The sequence below is a fragment of the Recurvomyces mirabilis genome, assembly GCF_035927965.1.
Source record: "Recurvomyces mirabilis strain CCFEE 5264 chromosome Unknown scaffold_36, whole genome shotgun sequence".
Lineage (NCBI taxonomy): Eukaryota > Fungi > Ascomycota > Dothideomycetes > Mycosphaerellales > Teratosphaeriaceae > Recurvomyces > Recurvomyces mirabilis.
Window position 1 is genome coordinate 22,586 of NW_027041970.1, and position 27,947 is coordinate 50,532.

General features: G+C 52.3%; 15 protein-coding genes across 15 annotated transcripts; 8 read left to right on the plus strand and 7 right to left on the minus strand.

Moving 5' to 3' along the window:
• Window positions 1-713: 713 nt before the first annotated feature.
• LTS14_009997 (uncharacterized protein) lies at window positions 714-2,759 on the plus strand (the record flags this gene model as incomplete). The annotated part of the gene is made up of 7 exons (XM_064842675.1): window positions 714-852; window positions 919-1,386; window positions 1,443-1,819; window positions 1,875-2,277; window positions 2,330-2,428; window positions 2,480-2,514; window positions 2,565-2,759. 7 exons carry the CDS (start codon window positions 714-716, stop codon window positions 2,757-2,759), a joined length of 1,716 nt encoding a protein of 571 aa, XP_064689672.1.
• Window positions 2,760-3,376: 617 nt separating this feature from the next.
• Window positions 3,377-3,938, plus strand: LTS14_009998 (uncharacterized protein; the record flags this gene model as incomplete). Its single annotated transcript, XM_064842676.1, has 2 exons — window positions 3,377-3,631; window positions 3,699-3,938. 2 exons carry the CDS (start codon window positions 3,377-3,379, stop codon window positions 3,936-3,938), a joined length of 495 nt encoding a protein of 164 aa, XP_064689673.1.
• Window positions 3,939-4,127: 189 nt separating this feature from the next.
• Window positions 4,128-4,572, minus strand: TTR1 (Glutaredoxin; the record flags this gene model as incomplete). Its single annotated transcript, XM_064842677.1, has 3 exons — window positions 4,128-4,285; window positions 4,363-4,461; window positions 4,524-4,572. 3 exons carry the CDS (start codon window positions 4,570-4,572, stop codon window positions 4,128-4,130), a joined length of 306 nt encoding a protein of 101 aa, XP_064689674.1.
• A 560-nt stretch (window positions 4,573-5,132) lies between these two features.
• On the plus strand, window positions 5,133-7,187 carry LTS14_010000 (uncharacterized protein; the record flags this gene model as incomplete). Its single annotated transcript, XM_064842678.1, has 2 exons — window positions 5,133-7,039; window positions 7,169-7,187. 2 exons carry the CDS (start codon window positions 5,133-5,135, stop codon window positions 7,185-7,187), a joined length of 1,926 nt encoding a protein of 641 aa, XP_064689675.1.
• Window positions 7,188-7,338: 151 nt separating this feature from the next.
• On the minus strand, window positions 7,339-8,988 carry LTS14_010001 (uncharacterized protein; the record flags this gene model as incomplete). The annotated part of the gene is made up of 4 exons (XM_064842679.1): window positions 7,339-7,747; window positions 7,802-8,295; window positions 8,349-8,423; window positions 8,482-8,988. The coding sequence occupies 4 exons, from the start codon at window positions 8,986-8,988 to the stop codon at window positions 7,339-7,341; spliced, it is 1,485 nt and encodes a 494-aa protein (XP_064689676.1).
• Window positions 8,989-9,405: 417 nt separating this feature from the next.
• LTS14_010002 (uncharacterized protein) lies at window positions 9,406-10,808 on the minus strand (the record flags this gene model as incomplete). Its single annotated transcript, XM_064842680.1, has 4 exons — window positions 9,406-9,660; window positions 9,713-9,729; window positions 9,784-10,586; window positions 10,636-10,808. The coding sequence occupies 4 exons, from the start codon at window positions 10,806-10,808 to the stop codon at window positions 9,406-9,408; spliced, it is 1,248 nt and encodes a 415-aa protein (XP_064689677.1).
• A 538-nt stretch (window positions 10,809-11,346) lies between these two features.
• LGA1 (L-threo-3-deoxy-hexylosonate aldolase) lies at window positions 11,347-12,383 on the plus strand (the record flags this gene model as incomplete). The annotated part of the gene is made up of 2 exons (XM_064842681.1): window positions 11,347-12,093; window positions 12,147-12,383. 2 exons carry the CDS (start codon window positions 11,347-11,349, stop codon window positions 12,381-12,383), a joined length of 984 nt encoding a protein of 327 aa, XP_064689678.1.
• Window positions 12,384-13,319: 936 nt separating this feature from the next.
• Window positions 13,320-13,793, plus strand: LTS14_010004 (uncharacterized protein; the record flags this gene model as incomplete). The annotated part of the gene is made up of 1 exon (XM_064842682.1): window positions 13,320-13,793. The coding sequence occupies one exon, from the start codon at window positions 13,320-13,322 to the stop codon at window positions 13,791-13,793; it is 474 nt and encodes a 157-aa protein (XP_064689679.1).
• Window positions 13,794-14,551: 758 nt separating this feature from the next.
• Window positions 14,552-16,050, minus strand: LTS14_010005 (uncharacterized protein; the record flags this gene model as incomplete). The annotated part of the gene is made up of 5 exons (XM_064842683.1): window positions 14,552-14,757; window positions 14,809-15,253; window positions 15,313-15,519; window positions 15,571-15,762; window positions 15,820-16,050. 5 exons carry the CDS (start codon window positions 16,048-16,050, stop codon window positions 14,552-14,554), a joined length of 1,281 nt encoding a protein of 426 aa, XP_064689680.1.
• A 505-nt stretch (window positions 16,051-16,555) lies between these two features.
• LTS14_010006 (uncharacterized protein) lies at window positions 16,556-17,122 on the plus strand (the record flags this gene model as incomplete). The annotated part of the gene is made up of 3 exons (XM_064842684.1): window positions 16,556-16,733; window positions 16,820-17,043; window positions 17,093-17,122. 3 exons carry the CDS (start codon window positions 16,556-16,558, stop codon window positions 17,120-17,122), a joined length of 432 nt encoding a protein of 143 aa, XP_064689681.1.
• Window positions 17,123-17,658: 536 nt separating this feature from the next.
• On the minus strand, window positions 17,659-18,207 carry LTS14_010007 (uncharacterized protein; the record flags this gene model as incomplete). Its single annotated transcript, XM_064842685.1, has 2 exons — window positions 17,659-17,961; window positions 18,022-18,207. The coding sequence occupies 2 exons, from the start codon at window positions 18,205-18,207 to the stop codon at window positions 17,659-17,661; spliced, it is 489 nt and encodes a 162-aa protein (XP_064689682.1).
• A 31-nt stretch (window positions 18,208-18,238) lies between these two features.
• On the minus strand, window positions 18,239-18,788 carry LTS14_010008 (uncharacterized protein; the record flags this gene model as incomplete). The annotated part of the gene is made up of 2 exons (XM_064842686.1): window positions 18,239-18,658; window positions 18,714-18,788. 2 exons carry the CDS (start codon window positions 18,786-18,788, stop codon window positions 18,239-18,241), a joined length of 495 nt encoding a protein of 164 aa, XP_064689683.1.
• A 437-nt stretch (window positions 18,789-19,225) lies between these two features.
• LTS14_010009 (uncharacterized protein) lies at window positions 19,226-20,862 on the minus strand (the record flags this gene model as incomplete). Its single annotated transcript, XM_064842687.1, has 2 exons — window positions 19,226-19,252; window positions 19,342-20,862. 2 exons carry the CDS (start codon window positions 20,860-20,862, stop codon window positions 19,226-19,228), a joined length of 1,548 nt encoding a protein of 515 aa, XP_064689684.1.
• Window positions 20,863-21,839: 977 nt separating this feature from the next.
• Window positions 21,840-23,628, plus strand: LTS14_010010 (uncharacterized protein; the record flags this gene model as incomplete). Its single annotated transcript, XM_064842688.1, has 2 exons — window positions 21,840-23,316; window positions 23,378-23,628. The coding sequence occupies 2 exons, from the start codon at window positions 21,840-21,842 to the stop codon at window positions 23,626-23,628; spliced, it is 1,728 nt and encodes a 575-aa protein (XP_064689685.1).
• A 2,538-nt stretch (window positions 23,629-26,166) lies between these two features.
• On the plus strand, window positions 26,167-27,924 carry LTS14_010011 (uncharacterized protein; the record flags this gene model as incomplete). The annotated part of the gene is made up of 4 exons (XM_064842689.1): window positions 26,167-26,611; window positions 26,661-26,682; window positions 26,737-26,869; window positions 26,920-27,924. The coding sequence occupies 4 exons, from the start codon at window positions 26,167-26,169 to the stop codon at window positions 27,922-27,924; spliced, it is 1,605 nt and encodes a 534-aa protein (XP_064689686.1).
• Between the last annotated feature and the right edge of the window lie 23 nt (window positions 27,925-27,947).

Genomic DNA, 27,947 nt, shown 5'->3' on the forward strand with positions numbered 1-27,947 from the left:
CTGAGGATGATTGCTGAAGTAAGCTGCTGGACGTAGAGATTAGGCAGTCAGCGGATGCTTCAGCATAAACAAGCAGGGTATCGGGACTTGACTGTGCTTGGCAGAGTTGTGTTTGCTTGACAGCCGTCTCCACATGTTGCATAGAGTTCCACACATTAGCAAGGGATGCCCTTGGCCTGATTATATGGAGCTCGTGAAGATCTCAGCTTGCCGCTACATCCGGACTCGTGCAAGTGCTCCCGCCAATTGCGAGTATTGTCACGATTTCAGACCCGAACGTCCAGTCTGCTTGTTCTGCTGAGGTCACAGCGTACGTCGATGCCAAAGTCAATGCCAAAGAATCAAGATACGGTCGAAAGCATGTGTAAATAAGCTTTCCTACGAACCCAGCCATGCACCCAGCCGAAGCCACCCTTGCCCGGGATACGGCACATCTTTGACTTCACCATGAATCCTCTCACGAGCACCTGCCGCGTGGGCTCCACGGGGCTCAAATGATGGAGAGACTTTTGCATTCTGGCTAAATGCAACGAACATTCGACACGAGTCCGATAAGTCCGAGTATGGGTCTCGACAAACTGGCATAACGGGAGACTTATGAAAGAAGATCGTGATGAGTATGTGGACTACAAGTACTAGACAGGTCCGCCCGATGGCTGGCCGTAAGAGAAGTGGATTTGTTGGATCGATTGCTCTGTTCTCTCTTCGACAAAATGGCTCCAGGGATCGCTGAAGGCCTCTCGGGCAAACGGGCTCAACTTGCTGGCCCTACGGGTTTGAAGGGTATCATCTACAATGGCAAGACGACGGCCATCGCCTTCTTTGCGTCGTTGGGCGGTCTAGTCTATGGCTGTGAGTCAGACTCCTTGGTCTCAGGCGTAGCGTAATCTTTACTGATCATCGTTATTCTGCCAATAGACAATCAAGGCATGTTCGCCCAGGTCTTAGTCATGCACTCCTTCATCGAGAAGACGAACGGCTATGCTCAGCACGCTGGTCTTGGTCAAGGCCTTCTCACATCCATCCTCGAGCTCGGCGCATGGGTTGGCACTCTGGCGAATGGTTACCTCGCTGATGCTGTTGGTCGACGAGTCTGTGCTGTGATTGCTTCTGGCGTCTTTATTATCGGTGTCATCGTCCAAGCTTGCACGGAAAACAAGGACTATGTCTTCGCTGGCCGGTTCGTGACTGGACTGGGTGTCGGATCGCTATCCATGATTGTGCCGCTATACAACGCAGAGCTGGCGCCGCCTGAGGTCAGAGGTGCACTAGTTGCGGTACAGCAGCTTGCGATCACCTTTGGCATTATGGTGTCGTTCTGGATCGGCTATGGGACGAACTTCATTGGTGGCACTGGTGCTACGCAATCCAACGCTGCGTGGTTGAGTAAGTTGGTTGCGGATGCTGCCTGTCGGAAAAGTTGTGCTGATTCGTCGCTGCAGTCCCCATCTGCCTCCAAGTCCTTCCTGCCCTCGTCTTGGCTGCTGGCATGATGCTCTTCATGCCCCAGTCACCACGACATCTGATGAACAAAGGTCGAGAAGACGAGTGCTTGCAGACACTGGCAAGGCTCCGGAACTGCTCCCCACATGAGCTGAGGGTCCAAGTTGAGTTCCTTGAGATCAAGGCACTACGCGAATTCGAGAAGTCCGTTGCTGCCCTCAAATACCCTCAATGGCAGTCTGGCTCGTTCTCAGACAGTTTCAAGATCGCCGCGTACGACTGGGCTTCGCTGTTTACGAATCCGAGTTTGCGCAAGAGGACAATTGTGGCTGTGCTCATCATGACGTTCCAACAGTGGAATGGTGTCAATGCGATCGTGAGTAGCAGATCAGCAGTACACAACTCGATCGACGACTGACTACGCACTGTAGAATTACTTCGCTCCGATCATCTTTCAAGGTTTTCAGCTCCCAGGCAACACCATTTCTCTTCTCGCTACCGGCGTCGTTGGCGTTCTCGAGTTTCTCTTCACCATCCCGGCAGTCCTCTACGTCGATCAATTCGGCCGGAAAAACATCCTCATCGCTGGAGCCATTGGAATGGCCGCCTGCCACTTCATAGTCGCTGGCTTGATTGGCGGTCTTGGTGATGACTGGCCGGCCCACCGAGCTGGTGGATGGGCCTGTGTGGTCTTCATCTGGATCTACATTACCCAGTTCGCATACAGTTGGGGTCCCGTTGCCTGGATCGTGGTGTCCGAAGTCTTTCCACTGAGTATGCGAGCCAAAGGGGTTTCGTTTGGTGGTAGTTCCAACTGGCTGAACAACTTTGCTGGTACGTTAGAAGATGTTATTGTCATGTGCGAAACCTGCTAACATGCGAGAAGTTGGACTGTCGACCAGTCCATTCATCGCGACCAGCCAATTCGGCACATTCATCTTCTTCGGCTGTATCACTACAGTCGCTGCTATATGGGTACATTTCTGTAAGTCGACATCACCATATCACACTGAGTGTATATCTGACACAATCACAGTCGTTCCAGAGACCAAGGGCAAGACTTTGGAAGAGGTACGTTGGCGTCCCTTCCCTTTGCGTGAGTGGCACTGACACAATTCTAGATGGACGAGCTGTTTGGTGCTGCCGGCTTTGCTGCGGCCGATCTTGCTCTCAAGGCCAGAATCGAGCGTGAGATTGGTTTAACTCAATTACTTGGCGATGAGGACCGGAATGCGTCTGTCGGTGGTATGGAGAAGATGCGAAAGGACAATGAGGAGGTGGCGGACGAGAAGGATGAGGTCAAAACCATTGGCTGAGTAGAACAGAATAGAGTATGGCCGCCGAATGAATGGTCAGCTAAGAATCTCAGACTCCAGTGCAGTCTTCATCGACCGGCTTTCCGGCATGAACAACGTCCAGGAGATGTTGGATTTGATCACATCTTGGCCCGTTGTTCGCTGGGTGAGCGTGCGCAGTCGTACCGCCCCCGCGAGACTTCTAAGCGGCTGCAACCCGAGACCTCGTCGTACACGCGATGTAGATGGAGGTTGGTCAAATGCATCAGTCATCGCTCTCACTTGCGAAATTGCTTTTCGGTCGCGAGTCCGAATGCAGCTGATGCCGGGAGTGTGACAAAGTGCTGCCTACGAGAAGACAACGACGATGATTTTACAACCCTGAGCAAAGAACCAATGAGTATAGCACCACATACTCGGCAATGGTCTGATAGAAACACACTCGAGGATGATCAGTAGTCGGTCACGCTGTCAGTAGTCCAGAGAAGTACAGTATTATCAGTCCTCTCACATGGCTCCACTTCTCCCTTCCTCTCGTCATTGATTGTTCAAGTTCCCAGAGAGAAAGTATAGCAGACAATACCGAATAGAGATCATCCCATCCACCAAAACCTTATCATCGATCAACATTCGCTACCATGGTCAACATCCACTGCGCCTATAGCGAACAGATCAACCCCTCCAGCTCATCACTCACCCTCACCAGAAACCAGATATGGAAAGGTCTTCAACGCAAGATCCGGAATGCACAGGACTTCGTACCCGTGATAGACAAGACGGAGGTAGTGGAGGACAAGGACGGCGTGGTAACGCGAATAACATACTACGATACTAAGGAAGACCAGCCTGGACATACTGTGAAGGAGGTCTGTAAGGAGTATCATCCCACTAAGGTGAGATCGCCCGAATGAAACGAAGATCAGCAAGGGAGCTGTTGTTGACACTGTGGTGATTGTGCAGGTCGACTTCCACCAACCTAATGGCACCCTCATTACGAACACTATCTCAGACGGCCCTAGCCTTAAGGACGAGGGTCTCTGCATGACATATACTTTCGAGTGGCAGTATCCCAAGGTCGAGGATGGGAGCGACGAGCATAAGAAATTGATTGCTGAGCATGTGCAAATGGCCAAGGATGCGGTACAAAGTTCTATCGAAGCTATGAGGAAGATGGCTAAGGCTGGTGAGCTTGGACAGTAGAGGTCAGAAATACTTACTCCCACGGTCATAGCACGACACGAATCGACGGCTGGATGGCAATGGGCGCGGATCCTGGAAGCTTGCGCATAGAGGTCGACCTAAATGATGTATGGTCTACCGTATTTCGTATAGATCAGCTTGATTGACTGTATATATATACAGCTCGGACTATAAAACTGTATATCACGTCTAGATTGCACCTGCAGCCTTAAGTAGCTCAGGCAGCTGCTTCTTCTTTCCTTGCAAGTCCGAGTTACCTCCAATGTGCTTCTTGTTGATGAAGATGTTTGGCACTGATCGCTGGTGTGTCATCTCCTCCAGTGCGTCTTGGATCGCGGAACCGTCATCTGGAAGATTGTTGTGTCAGCAGGCTATTGGCGGCCGCAGGTAGTGTCCGAACTGGATTTCGTAGGGTTCTACGTACCAACCTCGTCAAGCTCAATGATATATGGCTTGACCCCCATCTCGCTCAATAGCTGCTTGCTGGATTTGCAGTAGGGGCAATATGATTTGGAGAAGACAGCTGCGCAACAATTGTCAGCATAGGTAGACGTAACGCCAGCTGCTCCTTGTGACACAGCATACCGACAGCATTGTTGTCGATGATATCCTGAGCCTTAGTCTTAGCTGCCATTATGTCGTCGTCGTCGGATTCGTCTGAAGAGTATTGTCTTGATGTGGTGGATGCTAGCGAAGCAGATCTTAGGAGGTGATTGTGATTAACACGAAGTGACGGATCTCGGTATGGCGTGCTTAGTAGAACTGGAATGTTCGGGGCCTTCGATGCAGCATTTCCAAAGCTGCGCACCAGGATGCAGTATGACGTGTGAGGGGCTGTCCGGAAATAGTAGGCACGTGAGTATACTCGTGGTAATTCAAGTGGATATGGTTTGAGTCCAGCGAGAATCATATAGACGATTGACAAGTCCCAATCTACGATGGGACACGATCTGTACTGAGGAAATGGACAAAGTGGTCTTGATCATGGTCGTGTCAACGATCGAGAGACCAGACGGAAGCCGAAGTCTGCCGAGATGCGAGCTTAGTCATGCTTCGTGATTGCCTGAATGGGAACACCGACTTTCGAAGCTTCGAGTCGCGTGTGAAGTGAATGCTTCTGTCACGCCAAACAGCAACGAAAAGAAGTGGAGAATGTATGAACGATAGCTGTACATACATGCGGTGCAGGGATTGATGCCCTCGCTACAATGGCGCGAAGAACATGAGCTGGACTCATTGGACACCACGACTGGAGCAAGCAGTGGAGAGATGGGATCAGCTGGTGAAGAGACGATGGAGCAGGGCCGTCTGCTAGACGAGGAGGATGATCATGATGCCGGACATGAGATCGATGCACAAAAGGATCAAGAATACGAGGAGCGTCTAAACAGGCAGACTGTCCGCAAACTCGACTTCATCCTACTCCCCTTCCTCGCCCTGCTCTTCCTCCTCAACAGCCTTGACAAGTCCAACATTGGCAACGCCGAGACTGCAGGCTTCACTCACGACGCGAATCTCTCTCCCGGCGACCTCAACGTCTCCCTCGCCTTCTTCTTCGCTTTCTTCGTTGCTCTCCAACCTGTGGGCGCGGCACTGGGACGCAAATATGGCATGGCACGCTGGGTCCCCGCATGTATGAGCCTGTGGGGCTTGTGTACGATCTTACACATTTGGGTCCGGAGTCGGTGGCAATTGATCCTGCTTAGGGTGTTGATCGCGTGTCTGGAGGCTGGGTTTTATCCTACGACTGTGTCTTATTTGAGTCTGTTCTATACTCGGTTCGAATTTGCGGTGAGGTTGGGCTTCTATTATGGGCAGACGGCTGTGGCGGGTGTATTGGGTGGGGTGTTGAGTTGGGCGGTGTTTAGTCGCTTTGAGAGGCATCATCAGGGCCCACAGCTTCGTCAGGCGGAAGTCGACCAGGGGGGCTGGAAGTCATGGGAGGTCTTGTTCGTGATCGAGGGCTGCACGACTATGGTGATTGCTTTGCTCGGCTTCTTTTGGCTGCCGCATAGCGCTGATACTGCGTGGTTTTTTACGCCCTCCGAGAGAATATGGGCTGAGCAGCGCATTCGGCTGGACCGAGACAATGTCACGGCCGCGCAGAAGACTCGCGCAAGTACTGCCCTCCATAATAGTATGCTGGAGGACAGCGAAGCTCAGGCCCAGGCCGGTGCCAAGGACGGCGATGAGGAGGATGCTGATGCTGGACACGAGGCTCACCACCGCCTTCTTGGCGACGACACAAACACCGAACCTATGCGAAGACGAAAGATGTCTACCGTGTCGGCCATTTCAGTGACAGCAGACACAGGTCTGAGTCGTTACGATGTGCTTTCTGCCATCTTCTCCTACAAAATATGGCACCTCCTAATCTGCAACATCCTCTCCGCCATCCCAGCAACAGCCTTTGGTGTCTTCCTGCCACTAGTCATCAAACAGCTCTCACCCACCCTCAATCTTAGCCCAGCCGCCTCGAACCTCCTAGCCGCACCACCCTTCGCCTTCGGCGCCGTGGTACTCTTCGTCTTCACCTACTGGAGCGACAGGACTCACCAGCGCCTCATACCCATCTTCTGGGGTCTAGGACTACTCCTCATCGGCTTGACCCTGACTGTTATGACGCCCCGCTCAAATTACATCCTCCGCTATATAAGCCTCTGCATCCTGCTTTCCGGCTCCTTCATCGCCTCGCCCCTAACAGTAGCATGGCTCACGAACAACACACCCGAACCCGGTAAACGAGCAATCTTGCTCGGGGTTAATGGCTGGGGTAATCTAGCTGGCGTTTTCAGTGCTCTGCTCTTCCGACCTGGAGATGAGGCGAACGGGTATATCAAGCCTTTCACATGGACCCTGGTTTGTGTCATGGCGAGTTTTGTGGGGTTCATCGCTTTTTGGGTTCTGTTGGTCAGGGAGAATAAGTTCAGGGAGGATGTTTGTGCCTCCTGGAGTGAGCGGGAGAGGGCAAAGGAGGAGCTTTTCGGGGATGTGGAGGTAAAGAGTGCCAGTGGTTTGTTGAAGATGATTGGTATAGGTAAGCTGTTGGGGTGGCTAGGCTATGAGGGTGGTAGAAGGGGTGATGAGAAGATGACATTTAGGTATGGTATGTAGAGGTCATCTCAATCGTTGACATGTACATGGCATCCGCGTGCGAAGCACATACATACAAAATTCAGATGCTTGTTCACACAAGCAATAAACTCGAACATTTCCCCTGCCGCCTCCAGAATCATTGCTGCTAAGTAGTATGGTATGTACTGGTCATATCAGAGAAGCATTGGTACTTGGAAGTTGTAAACAAAATCATATTGAGTGATCATCATGCACGAGAGAGAAGTGGTGCTTAGTACGCCAAGCTGTATTGCTTCGGCCCGCCTTCTCCAGTAGTGCCCTGGGCTCACACATATGGCCTGGGTATTAAGCCCTCGTCGCCGGGTCCTGGTGTCAGGCCTCCATGACCAGGGCCTGGGGTCAAGCCTGTACCACTCAGATCAAGACCAAATCCTGGATTTGGATGAGCAATTGGGATGGTCTCGGCGAAGTGCTCCCAGGAGTTCATATTGACCCAGCGGCTTTCAAAGGTGGCCTTCAAGTCGATGACGTCTTGGTGGACGTCCACGATTTCCCACGCGAAATTAGGCCTCTGAGCGATTAGCATGTCGCTAGCATCCTCACGGAAGTGCTTCCCGTAGAGTATGCTGACTGACCTTAACATCTTCCTGCGCAGCATGGTCGGGCTCTTGTGCTGGATTAGGAGGAAGGCTACGCTTCTGTTGAAGGGTTGAGCTAGAAGGGCGTAAAAGCACCTGCATCGGTATGTCAGCATAAGAGCCACAATACCAACATACATCTAAGCTTACCAGTGGCCCACCGAGAACTTCTCCTGATGGTCCCATCTTGACCAGCCTTTCTCATACTCACCCCAGCCTCGTGAATGTAGAGAGGAGGCGATCACTTCGTCCATCTCCACATCTTCTACCGCCTGGACGACGTACCGATTAAGAAAAGACTTCATAGTGATGATGTCGTCGTCGTGAATGTTCTGTCTTGCCTGCGGATACATGCCGCCGATTGGAACAATGCGTTCAAGCGCGTCCCAGTACAGATCACGTCTCAAACCAGGCTGCTCCCTCCCTTGTTTCGCATTTAGACCATATCTCGTCCGGTGTTCACCATGAAGCCTCTCCCACATTGCCCACAGCATTTCGGAATGGTGAGGTATTCGTGGCAGGTTCGTCTTGAAAGCTTGGCCGTGAGAATTGCCATGCATAGCGTGGTGCGAGCTTACCACGGACTGTACGACCGTGACACCGTCAAGGATATTGTACACATTAGTGTATTTTGCACCGCTCTTCTGCAAACGCATTAATTAGACTTAGGTCATTTCTCATGTGCGCCACGACTTACAGCTTCCTCAGCCTCTAGCGCAATGTTGTAGCCCGTATTCTGAAGTGTGTGGCGGAGGATGCAGTAAACCAGTATCTACATAACGTGGGAGCATCCAGCTCTGCTGAGCAAGATTCGCTTTTGGGTCACCAACCCGTAGGGTCCCTATAGCAGGCGCGATGGACGGCCAACGGAGCTCAAATTCTTTGCGCTCACTGCAGTCAAGGATATGCCATTGGCGTGCAAGTGTGAGAGGTCCGGCGAACATACGTGGAGGTCTTTGCCATTGGTTCACAGGACTCATAAGCACCGTGTCAAATGGGTCGATCACGCCGAATTCTTTGATCAAGATTCGATTCGCCCCGTCGACATCGGCTTCCATGGCAGCCTGCAAGAACAAGCGGCCGTAGTCAACGAATGCCTTCAGCTGATCCGGGGGACAGGGTTTCCCATAGAGTGTCGACACATCTGCAGTCTCCCCACCCGTTTGAGATGGCAACTTACGAGTGATCAGGGAATGTGACCTAGGAATCGTAGCATTTCCAAAGTCCTTGGATCGATCGAGTGCGTTCACAACTTGAGGATACCCGTTGTTGCTACTAATCTGTGGACCAGGGCGTTGTGATAAGGCGGCAAGGCTTACGAGTAGCAGCATGCACATGCCTAACGACCTGCATTTTCTTGTGCGCTGCATGGTAGATCGACGTCTGTTACTTGGACCGAACCTGTTGAGGTCCGTACTGATCTACGGTCAGCTTCGCACCTGAGTCAGTGTGCGATGGATATGGGGGTAGGACCACTCAGTCGCGAATATGTGGACAGAAGATGCTGGGAAGGGGAGTCCTTGCATCATTTCTATAGGCCGTGGCAGCTGCCTGAAGCTTGCCAACGAAGAACGTGCAATGTCAGCACAAAGGTAGAATGCTGAAAAGCTTCTAAGAAAAGCTTCCATTGACAACAACTCACCGCCCATGGGACTCATGCCACCTGCTGCAAACTCAGCGTACTTGTGCTGGTATGGTAGTGTTTTCTCTTGAGTCTGGGGCTAGACATGATGAAGTACTCGGTATGCAAGCTTTCACCGCAAACTCCACGTGCCATCCTTCTCAACAATGTCAACTTGTCTTCGCTCATCCAGACTGATTCGGCCAGCCTCCAAGATTGCGCCTGTGGCCATGGTATTCTTGAGTGTGGGCAAGCCTCTCGTGTCCAGGTCATCGATCGTCGCCCGGCCGTCCTTCAGAGCCTGGCAGCCATCTACAAACTTCTCGAAGCTGATGTAGCCATAGCCACCTTGGCCAGCAAAGTTGCCTTCTTCGTCAGGAGCGTATTTCTGGTGCACACGTTAGCTGATGTACCCGTGAGGTGGATCGGTGGTAGCGTACCATGTAGAAAGGGTTGTCTGTCCATCACAACGTCAGCATGATACATGATAGTTCGTCTAGCGATTACTTACACCACGTCAGACCGCTCTCGTCCTCCGTCACATCATAACCTCGCTTCGCCTGATTGACACGGACCTCACCCTTCGACGCCATATAGTGGAAGTACTGATTCGAATGCACACCGGCTTTTTGTGGAGCGGTCCAAGATGCAGTATATACGCCCGTGGCTCTTCGGCCAGAACCGTCTTTCTTCTCCCAGTCGACAAGCAGCGAGATGGTGTCCTCGGTCTCCTCAACGCAGCCCAAGTCCGTTGCAATGCCTTTTGACGCCGATCCTGTCACCCTTGTAGGTCGATAGTCTGGTACCATACTCTCATTAACATCGATGTGGTGGCTGTTGAGGTAGTACGAGATATCGCTATCCTTGCCCGCCCATGCCTTGAACGTCTCTAGCTGACTCTTGGGCTGACTCATGTAGCTATAGAAGTAGTTGAATTCGCCTAGATTGCCTCGAACAGCTCTATTCCTCGCATCTGCATATGCCGGGTCGAAGCGCTTATGATGTTCTATATAAACGAAGACATTGTTCTTGCGACTTTCTTCTAGCAGATGCTGGTGCTCCTTCAGTGTCTTGACTGCTGGCTTTGTGATCATGACATGGATCTTTCGTTGGATGGCATAGAGAGCTATCGGGTAGTGCGTTGGGTCTGGAGTGAAGATTGTGATGGCGTCTCCAGGCGACAAGGCATCGATGGCCTTCTTGTAAGCTTCCGGATCTCGCTCTTCGTTGCCGGGAAACGAGTCGAAGGAAGTATCGAGACCATTGTAAGCCTGGGTGATGTTCTTGTGAAGGTGGTCGCGAATGGCTGGAAATCTGCAACATCGTCAATGCCTGCATGTCGTCTGTTTATTTTCCGTCGTACTTATTCCCAGACGTGCCCACCATGGACAGCTTGCCAACCCTGCCTCGTTTCCGTAGATCGAACAATGTCAAGCCAACTACTCCTACCTTCTTGTCGGAGCCTGACATACCACCACCGACGAAGCCAGTGGTGTACTCGCCCGTCCCGACCATGCAGACATTGAGAGGGGCCATTGTGCTTTGCTATCAGGAAAGGTTGATAGTGGTGCTCTGAATCTACGCAACAGGTTGACAAAGGAAGTTCGGGCTAAGATCCAACCGCGATACTTACACTCACGAACGATCAAACGAGGAAACATATGATTCAAAAGCCGATTGACGACAGAAGTGGAGGGGTCAAGATTCGGAGGACGTCTGGCAAAATAATCATGCCGCCTCAAAGCTCACTATGTGGAGGGGTTAACGAGAAGTCGACATCATTCGTGGAATAATTGATTATTCCTCCAATCATTGTGCCAGGTTTCCTGTACCTGCATGCGATGGAATAGCAAAGACCGAGCTGGAGTAGGAAAAGAGCACCACGAAGACGAAATCGTCAATAGTCAGCTCAGCGAAGACGGACCAAGTACAATCAGCCGCTGCCATAGGTTGTCGTCGACAATTTCCTTCTCTCCTACTCTCTCACTCTCCCAATCTTGCCCCAACAAGGCCTACCGTGATCGACATTTTAAAACACTTACATATCCAGCAGAAGCCGAACAAGTGATTCGCGATGGCATCGAATGGCGACAGCAACGGCAGCTCGTCCCGTCGCCAGCTTCGTCATGGCATCTACGCGCCAACGATGACGTTCTTCGACAAGGAATCCGAGGATCTTGATATCCCGACCATCAAAAAGCATGCTGTCAGGTTAGCGAAGGCTGGTTTGGTCGGCTTGGTCACCATGGGCTCGAATGGCGAAGCTGTCCATCTCACCCGCGATGAGAAGACTGCAGTCACAAGAGCGACACGAGAAGCACTCGACGAAGCTGGTTTCAAGGACGTCGTCGTCATCGCAGGTACTTCGGAAAGCAGTGTCCGACTCGCAGTAGAATTGAACAAGGAGCAAGCGGCGGCTGGGGCAGAGTATGCATTGATGCTTCCTCCATCATACTACCGAGCTCAGGTCAACGAGAGTATGATGTTCGACTACTACACCACGGTCGCCGAAGCATCGCCCTTACCTATCATCCTGTACAATTATCCAGGTGCCGTAAGTGGTCTGGATATGGATAGCGACTTCATGATCAGACTCGTAGAAGCGACCAAAGGCAAGGTCTGTGGCGCCAAGTTCACAGACGCAAATACTGGCAAGCTCACACGAGTCGCGTATGCAACGAATGCATGCTCGGTCAAATCGCAAGGGTCGGGCTGGATGGCGTTTGGTGGGATTGCAGACTTCACCTTGCAAACGGCAGCGTCCGGCGGTTCTGGTATAATTGCAGGGGGTGCGAACGTGATGCCGAAGCTCTGCGTAAAGGTATGTGCTCGACTGCTCCCCCGCGGACCTCAGAAACTAACTCGTCGTACCAGGTGTGGAACTCGTTCCAAGAGGGAAAATATGAAGAGGCGATGGAACTGCAAAAAGTACTGTCAAAGGGCGACTGGGTGTTGACCAAGGCGGCTATCGCAGGAACCAAAGCGGCCATCGAGTTGGAATTCGGATATGGCGGATACCCAAGGAGACCGTTGCAACGCTTGAATGAAGAGCAGCGCAAACAGATTAAGAGTGGTATCGCTGATGCAATGAAGCTGGAGCACAGTCTGTAGACGGAGTCATGAAATCGATGTCGATCATGCGTGTATTCCGATTGTAGACTATGCACGGTGGCTTGCTCGCGACTTCGCGCACGTTCGTATCTCCAGTCTCCACCAGTCCCGTGTGGCTGGTTGAGGCTTGGGACTGTCGGAACCTCCGTGCGTATTCAATGAGCTTGTTCGTCCAGCTCGCGTGATCCTTGCTGTGGTCGACGGTCGTGTCGTCGATGCAGGATCCTGGCAATGAAAGATTCGCTTCATGTTTGGGAATTCTGCCTGTCGTGAAGTGATCTTGAACGCATCATCAACACTAAAGCAACAGCTAGAAAAGGCTCCGTAGCGCTGCCGCAAACCATCGCAACGTGCTCAGAGACAGCCAATCAAGAATAAAGCATGCACGCGATCTGCAAAGTGCGATAAGCTCGTCGGTAGCACGGGATCGACCCGGTTATTTTGACCGCGGCCGTCAGATCTTCTATCGCCAGCCTGCTAAAACCTCACCAAAGCAGGATCTCGTGCATACCGTAGCAAGAAATCCACCTGGCAATCGCAATATCCAGCCGTGCGTGTGCCTCGCTTAGTTGCGAACGCCTTGCTAGCCACGTCTGATGTAAAGTGGTCGGTGGCGTGGTGCAGGTGTCACAATCCAGTCAAGGTGCTCAAGCCTTGCAAAATCGCCGGAAGTCAATCACGCCGCCACAGACGACCACGAGTGGATGCATGGCTTTTAGTGCCGTGGCGCCGCTCCGAGAAGCGCGTAGCCAAGAAAGCAAGTCAGAGACTTGGATCGTCACTGCAGGTCCGGCAAAGTAGTAGAGGTTGGTTGAGTTCCGGCGGCGCTAGTCGTACAATCGCATCTCTATCCCTCTTCTCCCGACCTTTGTACCACCATCCATATCGTATCAGCAACCAGAAAACGCTGACGACACAACTGTCATCCCGGTCGCGATGCGTTCCTTCATCGCCAGCGCCGTCGTCGCGCTTTCGAGCGTCGCCATCGTTAACTGCATCCCGATCGCACAGCAACAAGTTCTAGCCGAGATCCAACGTACCGAGCAGCTGGTAACACAACTCGAAGCCGACGTTATCCAGTCCAATGCGATGGCAGCACAGACCGATTACAGGAACATCCAGCACGAGCTTGATGCATTTGGCATGTACCTGGGACAAATCACCGACTCGACTTGCGTCGCCGACGGGCCTGGAAGCAGCACTGTTTCCGTCACAAAATACTACGATGTCCTTACCGCACTGCAACTCCTCCAGGCCGATATGATCAACATCTCTGCTGGCGTACTCAACAGGCAGACCAGCACTTCCGTCGCCGCCTACCAGACCGCACAACAGAAGCTTGAGAGCACATATGAGTATGTTTTCGGCTCCGCAATCAGCTATGGTATTCTCCAGGGTCTTCAGAACTAGTGAGGAGAGTGCATGCGGAACATTCGTCTGCAAACAATACAGGCAATGCTGTGATGGCGTATCCGGCAATATTGGATGGTTGACGTCGGCCGAGGGTGGCCGGAGGTGGCGTAGGGGAGTACTGAAGTCTGGGGTGGTCGTGGTGGCAAGGCATAACATTCAAGTCCACGGTCGAAGGTGGCGGCCGACGTGGATTACGACTTTCATGAATCTCATACCCGGTGGTAGAGTGGAGGGTCAGTGGTATGCTTGGAGGTACTTGTACATACGCACAGTGGTTAATAGAATAGATACATATCGTGAGACTTTACATCTGATTTCTCGTCGGCTACTCACCCACCTCCGAATCGTTGCCTATACCTGTCGTCGCCGTCGGGCTCAGCAAAAGCGCCTCACGCTTGGACCACAACGGCGCTGTCGTCTTGTCTTTGGTAGGTTCATCTCCGCTGCTTCTGGCGGACCACGCGTACACACTGCACCATTGTGTCTACGACATTGTGATGAGACCCCTGGGCCCGTATCCGAAACACCGAGGCCATGAGCTGGCTATACCCGACTGCTACTTGTCAGTGACCCATCACGGCGGGATTTGAATGAGCACATCAACCAAGCCTCAGCACGCTGGTTGTGCCTATGATACGCGTTATGCCCCGGGCAACGAGTCCGAGACTCCTCGACGAGAGCCATATCGAGCACAATGGCCTGCGTTGCTCCCATACGCGAGCAGGACCTTGGCGAGTTGATAGCCAAGATGGAGCTTAGTGACGCTTGACCCGGTTCGCCGCTGGGTTGGGAGATCGCTTTCCATTGAGGAGCTTGCCTTGGACGATATCTCGAATAGTGAATCCCCAATTGATGAAGTAATCGATCAGTAGGATCAGAAATAATCCGGTTGCGAGTACTCGGAAAGCAGGCGAGTCGAAATCCTTAGCAAAAGATATGAATGCTGTGCAGACGGTCGCCACTGCATATTATAATCAGCACTAGTCTAAGATTTGGGGTTTGTACGACTTACTAGGGAAGATAGTACTCCACCATAGGAGTGAGTACTTGCATTGTCGCTTAAATGCCGTCTCAAGTATGCAATAGACGGCCAAGGTCGTGAACAGGACCGACATGCCAGTCAACATCAAGCCCAATAATGTTCCAGCGGCGGAGAATATTTCACCGGCTGTGTCCGTGAAGATCGTGCCTTTACCGTATTTGCCAAAGTGCATTTTAGCCGCTGTGCCTAGAAGCTGAAGTGCTGCACTACCTTGGCCACACGGTCCGACCAGCATTACGAGACCTGGACGCTGTGCTGGTGGTGGCAGGCCGATGTTGGTCATACGGATGAAATAGGCGGAGTAAAGGATAAGAGCTGCAAAGGTGCCGATGCCCGTCAACATGTAGCCGACGATGATGACGGGTATTGCAAGCCGTGTGTTGACGTCGTCGGAGTAATTCACGATCAGGGCACCCTGTGCGGACAATGGTCAGCCAACAACCTCAGCTAGACATTGTTCGACGGTTGACCTACCACAACGGCGTTCGTTGTCGTCCCGACGAATGGTATGACAATGCCAGGGGTGAGCTTCTCGGTGGTCGTTATGTCGGTCTTGGAAATGACAACAATGACCAAAGTAGCGATAGTGAGCATGACTGCTGTGCCGATCCACCACATCACATAGGCAACAAGGAAGAAGGCATGTGCGCCCCAGCTAGCGGTGCTGACCGTGATGCCGACCTACGTTTGTGTGAGGAGTCGAGCCTTGGAAAGAGCTACAATGCATCTTACCTGCGACAAAAGCGTGAACCATGCGATGGGTACGGCGCCGGTAAGCGCCAGCTCCGTCAAGTCGTTTGAACATGACTTGACTAGCGCTTTGGGATAGATGGCGACCCGCAACAGGAATATGCAGAAGAAGAGAATGAAGAGCGCCAGGTTGAACACAAACATAATGGTCGAAAGAATGCCAAGGCCCCGGAACTACGGATGAGCGATGTCAGCCTATTCATGCCTATGCAGGTGTGTAGGTTTGCGAACCTGATATGGAAGTTGATGCATGAGGATCGAAAGAATGCCAGTGTTCATGCTCAGGGTAAACCACAGGAAGGAGAAGTCCTCGACTATGGCCGCCAAGCGGTCCCGAATGCCTGTAGACTCCTGGGTCTGCTCGGGTTTGTTGCCATCGCGCTCGATATCGTGTTTAGTGTCTTCGTTGCCGTTCTGATCAAAGCCTGAGTCGGGTTTGGAGCTGCTCTCGGCTGATGCCATAATGATGGATTGCTCTCGCGAGTGAAGGACGCTCGCTGTCTGTCAATGGTGCCGTTCTCGAGCGCGCTACCATCATCAATCAATCGTCCGTCGCTGTCTTTCTAACATCGTCTCCCACATGATGTGAAGTCCTGATTGCTCGACAAGGGCCGAAGTACGTAGATGATCCATTCGTCCAGGGAATGACGTGCGCGGAAATAAGGTTAGCCGCGTTACCTAATGATAAACATGGTGCTTTGTGTTCGAAAAGCCTGTGTCGGGAGTGAGCACTGCCATGAGTATGTCAAAGCATATCCCTCTACTTCCAGGGAGATCAATGTTGTAATGTTTCAAGATAACGAAGTTGCAACATAATTGTGCTGGTTGTGAAAAGTGGAGCACGCTCGGCATTGCTTGACCTCACTCGAACTTCGTTACGCTTCTTGTTCTACATCTTTCTCCCCACTGTACTTCAACAGTACTTTCCAGTCCTTCAGACACCGTGTCGCTATCATCAGCTCCAATAATGAGTCACTACCGGGCAGATGTTCCCGCAGGCGAGCTCGTCAAGGCGGAGATCAGGTCCTACTACGAGCATTTCTATGCTATTTCTGACACACCAGAGGCGCATCAGAAGTATGCTGAATTGTACACGAAGAACGCCAGACTCATTATGGCTTCCAATGAAGCCAATGGTCGAGATGGTACGCAACGATCATGATCTTGACATTATTGAATCTGCTCATGGTCGGGGAGTCTCAGATGCTGCGTGGCACTGATCGTTTGACAGAGATCTTGAATATGCGGCAGGGTATGTGGGAGAAGGTGGCCAAACGGTCTCACAAGCCTACGAAGATATACTCGTTTGGTGGCGACTCGGAGGAAGTCATGCTCTATGGAACAGTAGACTACGAGCTCAAAGACGGCCGTAAGACAAACGTGGACTGGTCGGCCAGATCACACTTCACACATGAGGATGGCCAGCTCAAGATGGACTTCTATCAAGTGTATCTAGTAAGCCTTGTCGTCACCATCGTGATACGTGAACTGACTTTGATCCCAGGACTCAGCAGCTATGGCACGAGCAAAGTGAGGATAGCAATCTCACTCCAGAGTCCTCGTTCATCCGCGGTTACTCGTCACGTTAATTTGCATAATTCCCACAACAAGTCACAAGCTTGATCAACTCACCTACTGTCATGCATTTCTTACTCCACGACAGCAATTTGGTGTGAGTCGACCGCTAGCGCGATTCGTGCCTGCGTGTGCTTCTTGTACGCACGCATCCTTACATCAAAGCCCGAGCAATAAGTCGCTAGATGAACAGCATCTCATGGGCGGATCTTGCAGAGGAACTTTGTCATCCAGGATGGGGCTAGAAAGGCTTTGGCACAACATGAGCCAGTATGGGACAAAAGAAACACAAACTTGACAGAGTGCAGGCTGTGATCTCGCAGATATTGGATACGCTTGTGGTATCCTGAGGGCCTGCAGTATAATAGCTCACATTCTCTTGCTCGGGATGGAAGCAAGTAGCATGAGCTCGCAGCCGAAGAGGATTGCTTTATAGTATATGCATGGCACGGCAGGCCCGTCACAGCGTTATCGTCTACGAAGATGTGAAGCATATTAGAAGCTCTTGATCGCCCTAAATCTCTCCTCAAATGCTCGTTTAGAGACTGCAGTATCAGGTGCGAACGCTTCAAAAGCATGAGGTACACTAGGCCAAACATGCAGCTCACAGCTCACGGCAGCTTGTCCCAGCTTTCGAGCATAATCCATGATCTCGTCGTGGAAAATGTCCAGTTCACCAACGTCAATGTAAGCAGGAGGCAGATCCTTTGCGTCCTGGACAGTCATTCTGTTCGGCACATCTACTGGATTGACGTTGGATGCCTGGAATCGATCTTTGCCGAGCACAGCTTCCCATGCCTGTTCACCGTGTCAGCCATAGTTCATATGAGTACAGTCAGTAAAAGCCATTAGTCATACTGTGTGATTGCTGTCAGCGTCCCAGGTGGCGAATGGGGCGATATTCGGATTGTCATTCGTTGTCCGGTCGTCAAGCATAGGGTATATGAGGATCTGCTTGCAGACCTGGGTTTCTCCCTTCGATTTGAGATAGTGTGTCAACATTGCCGCAAGGGCACCACCGCCACTTAGACGTGTCAGTTCCATGCTGAGAGATAGAGAGCGGGTGCGCATCTTCTCACCTGTCACCCATGACAGCCACCCTTTTCGGATCGACCCCCAGATCCTTAGCATGCGAAATCAGATACTGCAAACCAGCAAAGCAGTCCTCGACGAGCTTGGGTGACTGGACTTCAGGTGCTAAACGATACTGGACCACCAGGAATGGTACACCAGTGTTCGAGACATAGTTCTTGATGATTTCGCCATAAGTGTCGATGCTGATAGAGATCATGCCACCGCCGTGGGCGTACAATACGGCTGAAGAGTTGGACAGCGGCACGCCCTCCTTCTTGAACCAGCGACATAGCACTTCGTAGCCATCGGCGGACTTGACATGAAAGTCTTGGTTCTCGATTCCCTGGATCGACGGACGGAGTTGGCTGAGTTGGGTGAAGAAGCCTTCCGTATTAGCACGTCGGGTTTGCACGTCACCACGCTGTCTGCTGTCAGTTGATTTTAGTATGCCTTAAGACCATGGTTAATAGTCACACCGGAGGCTTGGGTGGAGGGCTCTCGAACAGCTTAGCCAGGACCGCGGCAACTTCTGCGTCCAATTGGAACGGCATAGCTGCTGAAGTCTGACTAGGAAATTGTCCGAAGGTGAGGAGGTGGTGTCAGGTTTCGATATAGTCTAAGGGTGGTGTCCTAATGGTCAACGAACTAGGAGGAGGTATGTGAATACGGACCATCAGAGTAGCAGCTGGAGGTCAAATATACTTCGGACACCATTATCCGGACAGAGCCGACCAAGAAAGTATCACACCTAAGGCACTGCTCGGGTTGTAACGTCCGACCACAGTGAGCAGTCTTCGGCCGTCTTGCTAACTGCTGCCAAAGCAAGGCTTAGCATTAGCCGAAACGTACACATGATGGTGAGCGTGCGATGGCTGTTCGCAACATGATATAAGGTCCCGTGCGAGTTGCCATCCTACGATAATTGAGGTGCTGGAAGCTGGAAGTGGAGTTTGTGAGTGGAGGGCCGAGGCTCTGGTTGTACCATCGTCTACGCCAGAAGGGTCACGCTGTGCTCCTGTGCTTTAGACGTCGTACATACCGTGGATAGGGATGATTGATGTGAACATTTGGGGAAGTAATCACGGGCTACACGAGCACTCATACAGGCTTGCCCTTCGTCTCATCTACATGCACGCTCTCCCGCCCCGTAGCTTCGCTATCCATCATTCGCAAACGTAAATCAGAGTCCTTGGTCCCATTCCCAGGTTCATGAATCTGCTCACTGTCCAGAGCATGTGCTTGCTTCGGTGTCACCCCCTCTATGCGCTTTATCTTCCGACCTTCGAGATAGCTAACAAACCCTCCCAAGCCAGCAATGACAAATGCTAGTCCGATGAAAAGTCCAGTCGCCCAGCTCGGCCGGTCGTAGCGATTCATGCCCCACATGAAGCCGCATAAACAGGCTTGCATAAAGGTGTTGACGACCTGCGACCACACGAAGAAGTCGACCTTCCATAGTGCTGTAGGTGGTGCTCGGGCGCCTGAGATTGGCGGTGGAGGTGCTTTGGTCGGTGGGGAAGGTACACGAAGATCGCCTGAGTGCTTGTTGCCAGCTTCTAGATCGTCGTGGGCACCTGCTGTGCCAATGAGACGATCTTCCGAGTGCCCAGGCATGAAAGCTGTGTCGTCGAGAGTCTCTGATCCAGGTAGTCGAAACCAGCCGTTGTAGATACCGGCCAGCGTTCTAAGACCATACAATTTCTGAGCTCGCCCGTGCCTCTTCTCGCTTGTGAAGCGCCAGCGGAGGAGATACCACAAATCTCGGAATCGCCATGGGATCAGTCCAAAGCCAGTAACGCAGAACAGTGCATTCAGAATCTGGCTATCAATTTCCAGCCAGACACGTCGTGGACTATTTATGTCGTTGCAGTTGTAGTAGCGTGGGTACTTGCTGTTGAGCGCTAGAGCTGCAGCAGGACTTCGCTGCCCTTGAGTGTTGGCATTTGGGATCGGGGCCCAGCACATTGGTTTGCTAGCATTGCAGAGGAGTAAGAAGAGCATGCCGCCCCAGGCTACCACATTCAGACCGTATATCGTTAGGAGGAAGCCGAAGGGTGTGCAGAACCATTTCCAGAAAGCGAGAAGTCCGGTGGCCGTAGATGCTGCCCAGGACTTCTTTGGTATCTCTACGTCTGCTGGTGCGTCAAGCCTCGTAGCTGCAGGCTTGCTTGGAACGGAACCGTTTGCATGCTTAGTATTCGGCCCAGCAAAAGATTTATTCTTCGTATAGCCATAATCGATCTGGCTGGGTTCTTCTGTCAACGCCGGAAATGCTTCTGTGCCTTCAGCATCCAGAAATTGATTTGTGCCAGACTTCCCGCCAGACCTTCGATCTGCGTTTGTTCTGCTAGTCGTTCGTTTTCTGCGTCCCGAGTCGCCGCTGGACTGCCACCCGTTTGCATCAAAGCTGCCTCTCCTGATCTCCCCAAACGTGGGCGCTCGTGATGCGACACCAGCAGTCGCCGCAAAGAAGCCTGGCGGAGGATCGGATCGGAGGATGTCGGTCGCAACATGCTGTACGCCCCCAGTAATCGACTGCACGCTGTTGGCGACGCTGTTCAAGGTACTGCTCCGTCGTGGGCGATCGAAGCTTTGCGGTTCGACTGGTGAGGTTTCGGGTGCCATGATTGTATGCTAGCAACCTACCTACGATAAAGGTCCAGGATAGGCCTGCTCATATATACTCAGTGCTGCTCCTCGCACCGAAACCGAGCGCAACAGTAATGCGGTGTGCCTGGCCATAATCTATTATGCTTCCAGGCGGCCGTATTCAATGGCTTCGCATTGGAAACCAAAACGGGGCTGTGGCGTTCCGCGTGGAGCACTGCCACACAAGCCAAGCCAAGCCCTGGAGTTTTGAGCGGTCGAAACGTGGTCCGGTGAGTGTATGACATGGTAACGACCGCGATTCTACGTTGCCATGCAATGAGTTCTTGCACATTGGCATTCTCGACGCGTTATTCAGCTCTTGAACAAGGGAGGTTGCTGCCTACACCTTGTCGTTCGGGCTTATCAGTCTCTGAGCAATTAGGTGTACATGAAGGCGTTCTATGTCCGTACGGAGTTATGCTCGCTGTTCTTCAGCAGGACGATGCTATCACTCAAAACAGAGACGCTGTTGAACACTATGCGAGCGGCTATTGCTCTCATACAGAGCTCGTTTGTGTCGATACCGGCAACGAGTCTGCGCATTACGCAAAAGGCAGCTCGAAGCTAATCTGCGGCCACCTTATCTCGAGCTTATCCTTGACAGCACCTAACCCGTATCTATGTCGGCGGAAACCAACCACGATCAACAGTCAATGACAATAGGTTCTCAGACCGATAGACACTCTCACACGGCACTCTGGCCGCACCCACCTGCCAAGTTTGGACAGCATCCCCACCCTAGTGCATCTTGATGAATACCTCGCGGTGCTCAGGGAGCCATATCATGCTCCAATAGTAGACAATCTTTCGTACGTGAAGGTAACCTTTTAACTGTTGACACGATCTTGCACTCTTCATCCGTCGTTAGACAGCACTCTTAATCTCAGCACAAAGGTCTGCCGACGCAGATACAATCGATCGAGGACGACGAAGCAAAGCCACCAGCCTCACATATGGATGACTATCTCGACCCCGAGTGGCCACCAGGGACCGTAAGACTACAGCAACTCCTTCACAGCGAGACGTCAGGAAAGTCCAGCGAGCTCATACTCCAGCCTCGCCCGACAGATGACCCCAATGATCCCCTCAACTGGCCGACATGGCAGAAAAGTCTCAATTTCTTTCTAGCGGCGTTCTACGCCATGATGGTCTATGCCTTCGTCAATGCCACTTCGCCAACATGGGGTCCAATGGGCACCGAACTCAACTTCTCGACGGAGACGCTCACGAATACGTACGCGATCGGCTGCGCAACTCTTGCTCTCGGAGCACCAATGCTTATACCATTCGCATTGAAGTACGGCTCTCGGCCAGTGTATGTCTTGAGCAGTATCGCTCAGTTCGCCATCTCTATCTGGGCTGCGAAGACGATGACAGCGGGTGACTGGTGGGGTGTCAACGCTTTGCAATGCTGGCTGGGTGCTCTCTGTGAGGTCTTGATTCAGATGACGATTGCCGATGTCTTTTTCGTCCATCAGCGCGGACTGATGAACTCGATATACATCTGGGTGCTTAACGTGGGTCAGAATTTGGCCGTCGTGGCTTCTGGTTTCATTACGCAAAATCAGAACTGGCGGTGGGTATGGTGGTGGTGTGCCATATTCTTCGGTTTGCAGATTGTCATGTTCGCGTTCGGCTTTGAGGAGACGAAGTATACTGGCCATCTACATGAGACACTCGAGGCTCGACAGGGCAGTATCACGACCATTTCGGCGGCTACAGGGAAGCGTCTGGAGGCCGACAGTGATATAAAAGCATCGTCGATGGACGAAAAGACTATGCCTGAGAAAGAGATGCATTTCCCACCTTCCGACAAAGAGCTGCCAACCACTCCAACACAAGACGAGACTGAAGCAGAAGTCGCGCATAGGATGAGCGTCATCCACCTCGATCCCAACAAGAAACGCAAAACATACTGGCAGCGGCTGTCTCTGTTCAAAACCACACCAGGCCCGTGGTCTCATTTCCTGCGACATTCATGGCAACCATTCATGATATTGGTGTCCATCCCAGGTGTGTTGTTCTGTTCACTCACCTATGCCGTCCTCTTGGCCTGGTCAACGGTCATGACTACCGCAGTATCGACTTATATGCTCGAGCCTCCATACAACTTCACGGCCGCACAAATCGGACTCATGAGTTTGGGACCTTTTATCGGCAGCACACTTGGGGCTCTGATCGTCGGGCCAGTGAGTGATTACGTTGCATTGCGGTTGGCGAGGCGTAACAATGGCATCTACGAGCCAGAAATGAGGTTCTGGGTCTTCATCCCTTTCATTCCTTTTCAGCTCGCTGGAGCGTGGTGGTTCGGTTATGGCCTTGCCGATGGAGCGTCATGGCCTCAAGTGGCTGTCGCGTATGGTGTCTGCAATTTTGGCTCTGCACCGCTCCAGGCTATCGCCTTGACGTATATGCTAGATGCATACAATGGTCAGTACTCGTACCGTTGTCCTTGACATGTATCTACTCAGTACTGATAATGCGCCCTCAGATATCATCGGCGATGCTTTGACTGGTCTGACAGTACTACGTAACACCTTTAGCACAATCTTCGTCTTCGCAATGCCGGCTTGGGCGGCCGCAGTAGGCATTCCGAATGTGTTCAACACGATAGGAGCGATCGGCTGCCTCGTCCTCTCCTTCGCAGTTTACTTCATCTGGAAAGGAAAGCAGCTGCGGGTACGAACGGCGAAGGTGTATAGATACTATGCAATGAGGCAGTTCGAAGCAAGGCCGATATGATGGACTGGCTGCAAACCCAGAGACGGCGGATCGGTCGCAGATGCAAATTGGTGCTCGTGCTTACCAAGGGGTAAGATTCTTACAACTACGAAGTTCAAACTAGCTTGATAAATTTGCCTAGTCACGAGCGATGATACCATGCAGGTGAGAAGGATCTCCGAGACAGAACAATCCCTATCGCCTTGGAAGCAGAAGGTAATGCTCAGTAGTTTCTTGGTGGAGGATGTAATGATAGGCATCCACACGTTTCAGTCAACTTGCCTGTCCTTGTAGGCCTAACGTCTATGCCTAGACTGCCGTAAGCGCTGGTCGGTCGTCTAGATTTGGTTCTGTTTGCATGACGCCGTCGTGGGTACGAGTTTAGACAGGCTTCATGTCTGTCGCAGCTTCGTCCGTTAGTCTAGTAGTACTATGATGCAGACGAATCTCCTGCGACGCAATTTCTCGGACGTGGCATCCCCTATTCCTGATCTTCCGCGTGGCGTGGCGTGGCATGTTCTAGACATCATCTGGGAAGTACGATTCAAGATGTGGGTGCAATCAATGCTATCATTGCTATTCGCTGCTGTACAGACACGAGGCTGCAAGCTGGGTTCTCAACCTTGGAAGCGAGGACTGCGGTCGCATACACGAAAATGCAAGCTATAGCTACCCTAGCAAGCGTGCTTTGTTGCCAACAAATGATGTAGGCGGTGTCGTTTTCTCGTCGCAAAGCGCGCCTCGTTGGAATTGCCAATCGCGAAGGTATGATCAAGATCACGTACCTATGAGCAGAAGAAAAAGCGTTTCCGACTCAAGATAGGCCAGCCTGGAGAGCCTAACCTATAGCAGTGCCACTGATCCCCGTGACGTTCTGCTCATGCGGCCAGTTTAGTCGGCCGGCAATTAGCTGAGACCACTGGCTTACGTCTGAGGTTACACAGATTGTCTGAAGACGCGCCGTTTGTCCGTGGCCCTCATCGGAGGAGTCGTCGCCACCAGCATGGATTCGACAATAACCTCGGTGAGACGACAACGAACGGCAGGACGTCGTCGATCTGCGAGGTCGATCTGGAGGAATGTCTGAGCTGCCGGTACGGCAGACGCCGCCAGCGGAACGTACCTCCAACGGTGAAATTTAGGCTCGTCGTCGTCGATGAGCCGATGAGAAAAGGTTCCGATGAACGAAGTCACTTGCGGACGGATACCGTAGATCGCAACAAGGGTCGTCTCAGCGAAGTCGACAGTGAAACCGCGACGAGGGAGAGTTCGAATTTGACAGAACCCGCCGCGCTGGAAATATGTGCGGTCATGCTTTGCCACGATTGGGCTGCCGTGCTGCTTTTCTGCATATCTCAGCCAATGGCGAAATGCTGAAGCATTGCCCCCACTTTTTCAAAGCCTCGTAATTAACCACCACCTCACTCTGCTTCGCCTTGCTGCTTTGCGAGATGATGAATACAGTCGAGCTCCGCCTTTCCTCAGCATACGAGCGCTATCGTCGCTAAGTTGATTGTAAGAAAGGCTGTTTCGGGATACCGACGGCTCCAATCTCCGGGTCTTTGTCGAATAGTAACCAAAGTACTTGTTCCCGGTGCCTGAATGGCCGCTGTTTTTGGCTTGTGGCATCGGTCCAACGTCGCCATTGCTATATTCGAGACAGTTGTAACGAAAGTATTGGGCTCAGCATGGCGTAGTTGAACCTAGGTGACACTGTCTTTTATACTCGTGCAATAGTATTCGAGAGATGCCAACTCTCCCAAACTATTGGTAGATCACTTTACAGTCTAAGAATGCGGAGGGAGTTATTAGCCCCATGCTTCATGAGGAAGTGGGTCCCTGCCAGTAACCCCGGTTGGCCTTCCGTCGGCAGGCCGCTTTTTACAGACCTGCTTCTGGCTCTGTATGTGTCGCGGACGGACGAGCTTGTGTGTGGCGGCCTGCGTCAAGCTCGTTTTGAGCAGCAGGGAGTTCAGCTGAAGGATGTTCAATCGTATGGCCCTATCCACTAGGCCTGAGTCACAATCGACGACTAGCAATCCTAGATGCTCGTTGTTGGCCTCCCACGCCTGTCTCGCCCTGTCAGATACTTTGAGGCTTGACAGATCGGGTGTCCGCAGGGATCCTCCACCAGAATGGCAGCCCAAAAAGCCATGTACGCTTGCTGGTCAAGGGTATCTCAGTGTTGTAAGCGTTCCGGACCGTCTCTCGGGAAGTACCTTCAACCTTGATAGATATCCTCGCCTCCGCAGTTGCTCAACCCGCCCGTCAGCACATCGTCTACTTCGTCTCTCTTGCTTTGGCACCTGCATATGCATTCCGCGGTCCGTATCTGAGGCAGAGATGCCCTCTGGTCTAGCGTTGCACACTTCATGTTCGTATGCTGCGCGACACCACTGTACGATCGGGAACGCTGCAGGTGCCGTGCGTCTCCCTGGTAGCATAAGCCACAGCGTGCTCTGGTCTACAAGCGCGGCTCCGACGCTCGCGCTTATTACGGCTTGGGATCAACTCTCACGGAAGAGGCACTCGCCTGAGGCCTGAATGATTGTCTTCGCCATGGCCGACGACGATCGTCACCATCAACGATATCAGTCGTCACCACCAGTTGGGTCGTGGGAGCACGTCTACCCACATTCTCACCATGGCACACCGGCACAGGAATACTCTGGTTTCAACTTCAGCAGTCCACCCATGCCCATGGAGTCAGGTATTTTTACAGCTAGCATTCAGCCAAGACCGATGCCGCCTCAACTACAACCGCTGATTATGCCGCAATGGCCGTCGATGCTGAACAGCCAGGCGCCGGCAGCATACCAGCCTATGTACCCGCAACCTGTACAACCTATACAGCCAGTCACGCTCGGAGCACTGCAGACGCCCATTTCAGCGGTATCGACACGATCGGTACCAACCCCAAGGAAGACTTTGACAGATCTCGACCGTAAGCGGATGTGTCAGTATGCCGAGGAGCACCCCAGCAGCAAGCAGACGGAGATTGGAGGTACGTCAGTGATTTCGTTGTGATGACCAGACTGTACTAAGCCTGATAGCAATATTTGGAGTCGAGAGAAGGTGAGAAGGCTTCCGAGGAGATGAGGCCATGCAGAAACTGACACAGCCATATAGCACTGTATCGAAAGTACTGCGACAGAAGGAGAAATATCTCTTCCAAGACGATGGCAGCAAATCTCCCGTCAAACGAGTCAAAGGTCGTTCGCCGGACATCGAGCGCGCACTCGCAGTCTGGGCGAAGAATCAAGTACGTTGTCTAGAACTGCTTTGCGACACATCGACTGACCCAGCGTGCAGGAGAAGAAAGGGTTTCCTTTGACGGACGACATGATTCGTGAGAAGGCGCGAGCCTTTGCTTCGACTTCGTCCTCAGCAGAGACACAACAGATCATGAGTGCTAGCTGGCTGGAGAAATTCAAGCTGAAGAACAACCTGATGGGGGCACGATCACGCAAAAGCTCCCTAGCTCCTGACGATGCAGAGGGCATCTCTAACGCTGCTTCTTCTGCACATACACCTAGTGGCACGTCGCCAATTTCACCTCAAGGAATCGCATCTCCGGCGTCAATCGAGCTGCACAGCGCAGAAAGCCGTGAGAGCCTCAAGAACGAGAGTCCAGACGACTATGCCGAGTTATCTGGCCGCAGTGGCCCCTTCCACTCCCAGAGCGGCACCTCTCTTAGCAGTGTCTTTGCTGAACAAGCGCCCTCTGCTTTCTCACCTGGACCGCTTTCGCCCACCTCACCTTTCTTCACTCCAGACTCAGGCACCGCACCGAGTCCCTTTATACCAGCAGCACCGTTAACTGCACGCCCGCTTCTTCCTGCGACACCCACAGCCAACAGCCAGCGACCGCGAAGTCAGACATTTCCCTTGCTAGACCAGTTCACCATGGGTGGGACATCCTCTGAAGTAGCGACACCACGGTACATCAACACCAATGTTCTTGACTCGCCTATGGAAGAAGCCCCGGATCCTATGAGCAGTATCGATGAGGCCATGAGATTCGCACGACAAGAGGATCGACCATACACCATCTCACCTTCCGACACCATGCGACCACCTCCACTACCTGCGCATATCTTGCTAGCCGAAAAACGACGTGAAGTCACGCCGTCAACTTCGAGCTCATCTCTGAGAGCAGGCACAAGTGCAGAGGAAGCTCTCCGAGCACTTGAAGTAGTCCATAGCTTCATCGAGCAGCAGCCCAACGGCTTCCTTGAATTCCAGGAGGGCGTCACGATCGGCAAGCTCATGGAGAAGCTCAAATTACAGTCACGATCCAACAGTACAGCATTGTAAAGACAGATCCAGCATTTCTACTC